This window comes from Nestor notabilis, unplaced genomic scaffold, assembly GCF_000696875.1.
Source record: "Nestor notabilis isolate BGI_N333 unplaced genomic scaffold, ASM69687v1 scaffold14259, whole genome shotgun sequence".
Lineage (NCBI taxonomy): Eukaryota > Metazoa > Chordata > Aves > Psittaciformes > Psittacidae > Nestor > Nestor notabilis.
Window position 1 is genome coordinate 31,816 of NW_009945186.1, and position 9,011 is coordinate 40,826.

General features: G+C 47.4%; 1 protein-coding gene across 1 annotated transcript in view; it reads left to right on the forward strand.

Moving 5' to 3' along the window:
* Positions 1 to 9,011, forward strand: part of SEPT11 (septin 11) — a 19,300-nt gene that overhangs the window by 6,803 nt on the left and 3,486 nt on the right. Inside the window, exons 3-6 of the mRNA XM_010022760.1 lie at positions 1,386 to 1,572; positions 3,668 to 3,829; positions 5,643 to 5,739; positions 6,826 to 6,994. Of these exons, the coding sequence (XP_010021062.1) occupies positions 1,386 to 1,572; positions 3,668 to 3,829; positions 5,643 to 5,739; positions 6,826 to 6,994 (615 nt within the window). The remainder of the gene's footprint in view (positions 1 to 1,385; positions 1,573 to 3,667; positions 3,830 to 5,642; positions 5,740 to 6,825; positions 6,995 to 9,011) is intronic.

Here is a 9,011-nt window from a genome sequence, read left to right on the forward strand (position 1 = left end):
ATTTCCCTCAGCAGCTCCTTACCCATCCATGAAGGTCTCGTGGCCCTCCTGCTCCATTTCCTTCTAGTCAGGATGCAACACTCCTGAGCTTGCAGCAGGTGATCCTTGAATATCAACCAGCAGCCTTGGGCCCCCCTGCCCTCTAGGGCTTTATCCCATGGAACCTTACTAAGCAGGTTCCTGAAGAGGCCAAAGTCTGCTCTCTTGAAGCCCAGGGCAGTGAGCTTGGGACATGCTCTTCTCACTGTCCTGAGGATCTTGAACTCAACCATCTCGTGATCACTACAGCCAAGGCTGCCCTGGAGCGTCACATTTCCAACCAGTCTCTCCCTGTTGGTGAGCACGAGGTCAAGCATGGCACCTCTCCTTGTCGGTTCCTCTATTACTTGCAAGAGGAAGTCACACAATCAAGGAATCTCCTGGATTGCTTGTGCTGGGCTGTCCTGTCCCTCCAACAGGTATCAGGATGGTTGAAGTCCCCCATGAGGACAAGGACCTGTGAGTGTGAGGCTGCTCCTATCTGTCTGTAGAGCGCTTCATCCACTGAGCCCTCCTGATCAGGCAGTCTGTAACAGATCCCCACAGTAATGTCCCCCTTTACTGTTCTCCCTTTGACCTTGACCCACAAGCTCTCTGTTGACTCATCACCCATCCCCAGACAGAGTTCCATACTCTCCAGCCTATCACTGACATAAATATCAACTCTCCCTCCGCATCTGCCTGGCCTGTCTTTTATAAAGAGCCTATAAACCTTCCATTCCAGCACTCCAATCACAGGAGCCATCCCACCATGTTTCTGTGATGCCAATGATATCATACCCCTGTAGCTGTGCACACATCTCTTAATTCCTCGTTTATTCCCCGTACTACAGGCGTTTGTATAGAGGCATCTGAGCTGAGTTCCAGATGAAGCTGACTCATTGGCTGGAGCAGCTGAAATCTCTGCATCACTCCAAGCATTTATTACTCCCCTTTTTGAAGATCACAAGCAAGCTTTTGGACAAGCTAGGTTAGGTGGCAGTTTCATGCTTGAATTTTTTGTATTAGCTGATTTTCAGTGACATGGGCATAGCAGCAGCTCAGACCTTAACTAGAGAGACTGCAAAACGCATTGTTTTTCAGGGTAACAGCCCTGAGTGGTTTCCATGCACCTGAAGTCCGATGTCTCTGCCACTTTATCTTGCTCATATGTCCATAAAAGTCTCCCTGTGCACAGAGTAGGAACACACACTTGTTAAGGAGGGATTGTAGGTTGAGTGGGGAGGGTCCAAAGAGCAGCACTTGTCCTGTAATGTACCAGGCACCCATGAAGTGTCCATCAGTGACCTGTGTCATCCCAGCAGTGAATGCTCTGGTTTTCCCTGTGCTATGTTCTCTCTCTTCAGCTACAAGCCTATAGTAGAATATATCGATGCACAGTTTGAAGCCTACTTGCAAGAAGAGCTGAAGATCAAGCGATCCCTGTTCAATTACCATGACACCAGAATTCACGCGTGCCTGTATTTCATTGCACCAACTGGACACTCATTGAAGTCCCTAGACTTGGTCACCATGAAGAAGCTCGACAGTAAGGTACTTCTTGCCCATGTTATGACCCTTGTTATGACTAATGCTTCTATGATCTTGCCACAGGCTTAGTTAAACCTGCTTAGAAGAGTACTGTCTGTTTTTAGCAGTGGGGAATTGCAGAGGTGCTGTGCGAAAACTTTATCTTGGGCCAGCTGCTAAAATGAGTCATTACTCACTGATCTGTATGCTGCAGAGATTTACTAAGTCTCTTCCACTCCCATCTTGGGTTAGGAAACATGGCCGCTTGCTCCTCAGCTCACAACTGGAAGCTCAGTTGGCTGTTGAAAAAGAGAGAAAAGTGTGTTTTCCTCCCTAAATGCGTAACTAAAAATGAGAGGTTCAAGATGAACTCTGGTACTTCTAGCAACCAAAGATGTGGTTGCCATCTCTGTTTCACTTTGTCCAACAAATCAATTAGGGTCTTGTACAAAACCTGATTTGGTAAGTGCATATGAGATAAGTACATCTAAACCACTTCAGGTCATCTTACTAATCAATGAAAACCAAATCAAAATGCTGTGTCTGGGTGCTCTGACTGCATCCAGCTAGACATGAACAGGGATTTGATATTTCATGGCAAATGTTGTGTTCTAACCGTGATCTGGTAAACAAGAAGAACCTGAATGTTACTTGGCTTGTGTTTTTTCAGTTACAACTAGCAAGAATGAGAACCAAGCTTGGTTTCAACCATGGGGTTGTATTAGATACTTGCAAGAAATTTAATCTCGTTTCTTCTAGGGAAAATAACTGAGGTAGAAAAGCATAACCTGAGTATTCAAACTGAGATTTCCCTGTGCTTCTTGACATCATGATTAAGCAATTTAAATCAGTCCACCTTGCACCTTTAGCTCATTTTATCCTGATTCTGCAGAAGATGAATGATGACAATGGTTCTTTATTTCTTAGAGTGGCCTATCGACTGGGTTTAATGCAGTGATGGAGAAGGATCCCTGCCCTATTCAACTTAAAATAGGGTTATGGAGATTTACCCAAAGCAAGCTAATTGGCATGCATGTTTTATCTTTTGGCAAAGGGAGTTTTAATAACTTCTGGCCATCCTCCAAACAGAATTAAGTGATGTAGCATAGGAGAATTTTCAAGTACTGTAGTTAAAATCCCTTGTCAATATCAACATCTTCCTCACTACCATTTCTGTCTGTTGTTGCAAGGAAAAGCAAACCCTGCAAGATCTAGAGCAGAAATAGACCATTTGGAGTGAGCAGGAAGGGAAAGCAAGCAGGATTCCTTGTCCTAATGCATTCTTGCCTTCTCCATGCAAAGCAGATGCTTGGCTGATGCTCTCTGTGCATCGAGCCATTCGGCTACCTCCCCATGGCTCTTAGAGGCATCCTGCTGCCGGTGTTGCCAACAGCCTGCCTAGGGAAGAGTCAGGAACTTACTTTCCATTTCTGTGTTAACCCCATCATGGCATTCCCGTAGATGGTTGTCTTAGAGCTGTGCAGGGAGAAATGAACCCTCCTCTCACAATACAGCCATGTCTGGGAGCATGTGAGTGTGGGTGGGTGGAGGAAGAGTGCTTGTATTCCTGCCATCCCTCACCCTGTGTGTCGTGTGGTTGGCTGTGGACCATCTGCTTCCATCTCCAGAAGGGGAACAGCAGCACTGCTGCCCACCCAGGTGTCCCTGATAACAACACCTGAGCAAACACCCACGAGAGGCTGTTTGAGTGTGTCTCTTGCAGTAACCCATCCTGCTGCGGTGTGGAGGAGAAGTGCTGAGATGGTAATTTCCTTCTTTGGTTTTTTTTTTCTTCTTTTTGGAACAGCTTGTAATAATCTGTGACGGCATTTCCTGTCCTGCCAATTTGGATGAGGAGGGGAATATAACAAGACAGGAAATAGCATCTTGCCAGATTGTATTTGATTTCTTTTTAAGGCCATCTTCGCAGCTGCCTGAAAAATCCTCTCTGGGGGAGTGGTGTTGTCAGTTGCAGCCCTAGGGTAGATCTTCTGATGGGGGGACAGTGGCTGGTGGTTCTCAGAGGGCTGTTAATGCAGGGTACATGCTGTTCTCTGTCCTCCCCCGGTGACGCACCATGCGCAGGCCTGTATGTGGAGTTGCTGTCTTTGTCTTGCAGGTGAACATCATCCCCATCATTGCTAAGGCAGACACCATTGCAAAAAACGAGTTGCACAAGTTCAAGAGTAAAATCATGAGTGAGCTGGTCAGCAACGGTGTCCAGATCTACCAGTTCCCAACAGATGAAGAGACAGTGGCTGAGATAAATGCAACGATGAGTGTATGTTTCTTAGGGGTGGGGTGTTTTTGTAGAATCACAGAATGGTTTGGGTTGGGAAGGACCTTAAGATCGTCTAGTTCCAACCCCCTGCTGTGGGCAGGGAAGCTTTATGCTTTTGCTTGCCTTGGTTTGTGTGGGCCCATCCTTGATGGTAGGGCGCATTGAACATGTTTCTTTTGGCTTTAAAACTGCAGTCTAAGCACAAAGACCAGGCTGGCCAGAAGGCTTTTAGAGCTGGAGATGCTTGTCACATGTGGGCTGCCTGGCCTGCTATGCTTCATTGTCTGACAAATGATTCTTCTCTGAGCATTTTTTCACATCCTTCCCCTGTTGTAGTATTCCCATCTTGGGAAAGGAAAAGGATGGGAGGCAGGGCCCTGGGTGGTCAGGGCAAAGGACTGGGGTTTGGGTTTCCTGTCCCAAACCACCACTTGTTGCTTAGTGGGGGGTGATTCACCTCTGCCTTTGTTTTGCTTTCCGGTGAGAGCAGTGGCACCGTCAGTGATGTTCCAGCTCCAGCAGGACCACTGGCCATCAGCATAAGGGCTCTGGTGTTTACCTCCTTTCCTTTCCTCTTGCAGTAGAGGTGGGATTTGAGTGCAAACAGGGCTGGGATAAGATCATTTTAATGGAGTTTACAGAGGGGAAACAACTGTTTCCCATGGGCCTGACTTGGAGTGCAAGGAGAAGAACCTGAGCTCAGGGCTTCTGGCAGTGATATCTATCCCAGCAGTGCTTTATAGGGCACTTGGGTGGCTTTAGTAGGGCACATAACACCCAAGACGAGTGCCAACCCTAAGGCAAGTGCAAGCACAGGACTGAATTAACGATGTTTTTACAGGGAATGGAGGCACTAAGATCAAGCCATTTCCTTGTGACTTCGAGGCTTTTGTGGCTGCTTTTTTTTTTTCCCTTGCACAACTGCCTGTAGATGGGCACTTGGCACATTGAGCTGGTTATCAGACCCTCTCCAAACCTTTGTATTGCCTCTTTTCCCTGCCTGTGTTGTGTTCTCAGCAGGGAGCAGCTGGCACAGAGAAGGGATGTGACTGTGCCAGGCTGCACCATGTGTTTTGCCTTCCTGTGGTGCTGTCTGGCTGCAGGGAAACTCCTTTGACGGTTAATAACATCTCTGCCACTCGCTCCTTCCCCTCCCCACCTGGCCTGTGACCATGGATGCAGGGATAGCACCCTGGGTGTGGGCTTGTGGCAGAGGCAAGGTCCCTCCTGGCAGCAGCCACGCAGCTGGGAGCAGATCACAGATTGTCACCACCACACCCCCGGAGAGACTGGGAGCATGCAGAGCTCCATGACTCAGATGTGTCAGCCCACGGCTAGGTCACCTCCACTCTTCCCCTTGCTTGCAGCTTTGCCCTCTTTAGGAGGAAGCACTAGCAGTTATTTCCAGCAGCAGAACCACCCTTAATTTTTAGCCTACCTTCCTTGTGAGAATGTGCTTCATTTTATTCTCTTTTTTTTTTTTTATTGTTGAACAGTTATTTTTTCCTCCGTGCTCAAATTCAGTTCCAGTTTGTAAGCCGCCTTCTGTGCTTAAGACAGTTGTACTTTGTAATTACATGAAAATTGTGTACATCTTGTATTTTTGGGACTTCGGGATTTTGGACTTTTAAGTCTGGTCAGGTTTCTCATCCCAGTTGTCCTGTTGCTCTTTCTAAAGCAGGAGATGAATAGCAAAGGCGTTTAAGCAGCTTAAATCTGGCACAGCTGCCACCGTAAACAGCTTTCTTCCAAAACAATCCCTGACAAGGCAACAAAGGAAATCCCTAACTTTATTGTCGCTTTCCTTTTGTAGGTCCACCTTCCTTTTGCTGTAGTTGGCAGCACTGAAGAAGTGAAGATTGGCAATAAGATGGCAAAAGCCAGGCAGTACCCCTGGGGTGTTGTGCAGGGTATGTTACTGAAAGCATGAATAAGACCCTGTCATCCTGTCTCATTCTGAGGAAAGGTTCCTTGGTCTCTGCATGGTCCTTACTAAACTCTGTCTTGAGAAAGCAAGATCACAGCTTTTAAGACTTCTCTTTAAAATCAGGGCTTTGCAACATAGATCTAGACATGGAGGGGGTCTGGTGGCAGGGTGGTGACGTTAATCAGCTTTGGGAGATGTTAAATGACTAGATTGAAAGATTAAAACTTGCCGTTTTCTGTTCTTTATGCTTTTCTGGCAGCAGGGAAGCATGATCATAGTGAAGGCTGGGGCAGCCGAGTGGTTTGGACCTTGCTCCCAAGCCTGAATGCAAATGTGGTTGGGGATTTTCCAGGGAGGTCAGCAGGTGCTCTGCTGACTGCACTGGCTGCTTGGTGTGTCTTGTCCTGGTATCCTGAATGTAGATGTGCAGCTAAAGTATGCAACCCTCATGAACTCAGACAAAAGCTCCATTCTGTTAGAGAGCAGAGTTTGGCTTGGGCAGTGTTTGCAGCCCAGGCTGTACTGAAGCTGCAGGTGTTTAGATAGGGCTGGTGTTTGCTTTCCCAACCAGCGCTGAGGAGTACAGGGTTTAGCTGGTGGTGGTCAGCTTGTGGTGGTCAGCTTGTGGCTTCAGCCGTGTATCCAGCTGGAGGATGGCCCAGCAAGCTGTAGGGGAACAGCCACAGGCAGCTGCAGACAGACTTCATTGCCTGCCTGGGCCCCCATTGGTGGCTTGGATTTAGAGTGGGTTTGAGTGGGAACTGAAACCCTGTGTACAAATGGATTGTCACCTTGTTGGTGCAGAAATGCGTGGAGAGATGGAAGCTATGATATGAAGGGAAACACAGAGATCTTGCAAAATCAGTGAAAAGCCTTGGACTGGTGCTCATGTGTTGGTGTGGGATGGTTTTGCCCCACTTCAGCGAGGCATTTTGGTGCAAGCTGACTTGGGGTTCTGTTTTTGTACCTGAAGAACTCTTAGCGTTGCTGAAATGGAGCCCCAGGTGCAGGGAAAGGAGGGGGACCTGGCTCCTGGGTTTAACTTCCTCTCTGTCTGCCTTTTTTGCAGTTGAAAATGAAAATCACTGTGACTTTGTAAAGCTGCGGGAGATGCTGATCCGAGTGAACATGGAGGACTTGAGAGAGCAGACGCACACCCGACATTACGAGCTCTACAGGCGCTGCAAGCTGGAGGAGATGGGATTCAAGGACACGGATCCAGACAGCAAGCCTTTCAGGTAGGAAAGCATGAGTCAGGTCTTGTACAACTAGGGAGACTGGAAGTTTTGGGGTTGTGGATGTTTGCAAGAACCAGGGAGGGAATAGCCATGGTCACTTAGAACGGCTGAGATCTATAGTGTGGTTGGGGAGGAGAACTTTGTGCAATTCAATCTTGCCCTCAGGACCTAGGATTTGTACAGAAGCACGGGAAAAGCTTGGGTGGCTGAGAAAGCCAATTCTTGCTTTAACACTTTGCAGCAAGGCTGTACAGGCTTTCTAGAGCCTGCGGAGTGTCACCAGGGTGCTGGAAGGTGATGTGTTTTGAGGGTAGCATGTGACCCACTTGAGATCAGCCTGGAAAGTTTAGGAGGAAGAGGCATATGCCTGCACCCTGCTGCTGAAGTTGTGTCGGTTTCCTGATCATGTTCCCTAACAAGTGCATGCTTTTCAGTCTCTATCTTACCTGTTATCTGTCAGTCAGTACTAAAAAGTGTTGAAAGAATTGATTTCTAAATGCTCTTCCTGTCACTCCTTATGGAGAGCTGTTCACATTGTTGACTTGTCATTTTTTCAAGCTGGGAAAATCCCATATTTGGGGTTGGGAAGTTGATTTTCTTGTTGGTTTTTTTTTTTCTACCCACCCCTGCTTTCTTAAAACCTGTGAACTGTCCAGTCTGCAGTGAAGCTTACACTCATCTTCCTAGTGGTAGTACTATGAGCTTCGTGGAGACCTGGCTTAATCTGTTGAATAATGATTTTGTTAATGACTTCAGAAAATCATCATGACACTTTTTGACCATGTAGAGCACGTGGTGAGGGGATACATTAGTGCCCTTTTCCTACCCTGCAGACTCAACTGTTTTGCAGCCATCTTGCTCTGCTGCAGGTCAGGGCCACGTACAATTGCTGGGCTTGAAAAGTGCAGCTGTATCTATGTGGAGATGGAAGTGTCACATGTTGAGGTATAAATGGTTACCGTGGGGGTATCCTGGGATAAATGTTCTTGTTGACCCTCCCAGAGCTTTTTGTAGCTGGTCCAAGGTGTGCTGTGAAAAGGGTGCTACGGTCTCATGCTCAAGGTTTAGCTTATTACTAAATGCAGAGTTTATGCTGTCAGCTTTATTGGTCTGAAGCCCAAACCATTAGCTGAGGACAACAGCTGTGTGGGAATTTGGGAGGGAGTGTTTGCTTTCTCCTTTAATTTCCTGTTTCCCATTCCTCCCCAGCTTTTCCCCAGTAATTGACCCTACTGCCTTAGCAGCATTCCACAGCTCCAGCAGAAGGCAGTCAGAATTAAATTTATCAGTGTGGATTTATCCCCATAACACATACGTGTCAGGAATTGGTGTGCCAATACCTGAGACAGCAGCCATGCTGATGGCTTCCCCAGGTAACCACGGACATGGTTCATCTCTGATCCTCAACAGGAGAAAGCTAGCTGGCTCCAGAGCAGAAGGCAGAGTGGAGGCCTTGTGTTTATGTTTCTGGGAAACAGTACTCTGTGGTGAGCTGAGCAAGGTCTGCAGTGCAACACAGTTTGCATCAGTTCAGAGTTTTGTTTGTGACTTGCTGAGTTTATGCAGCTGCATTTCTTTGGCAGCACAGAAACTCTGCTGGAGTCAGTCAAGGCCAGTTCTGTTACTAAAGCCCAAGTGTGAGGCTTTATTGGATGTCCTTTCTGGAGAGCAATGGCTTAAGATGGGTTCAGCCCTTCCCTTTGAGGAATCTGAGGAATTTCCATTGCTTCCTGTACATGGGGCCTCTTTTGACTAAGCTATAAGTAGAATGGAAATTAAAATGTACAGAATTTCTCTATCTGGTGTGTGGAGATTGAGAGCAGTTCACTCTGTGTGCCTCTTCCTCCAATAAACAAACAAAACCTGTGATCCCAAGCTGTCTGGCCGAGGCTGATGTATATCTGAAATGAGGAAAACAGGAGGTTTGGTTCTTTCTGATCTTCCTTGTGAGACCAGGGATCAAAGAACGCCTGTCCCCGCAGTCTGGGCCCTAGGAGCCCCAGGGACCACCGCTCTT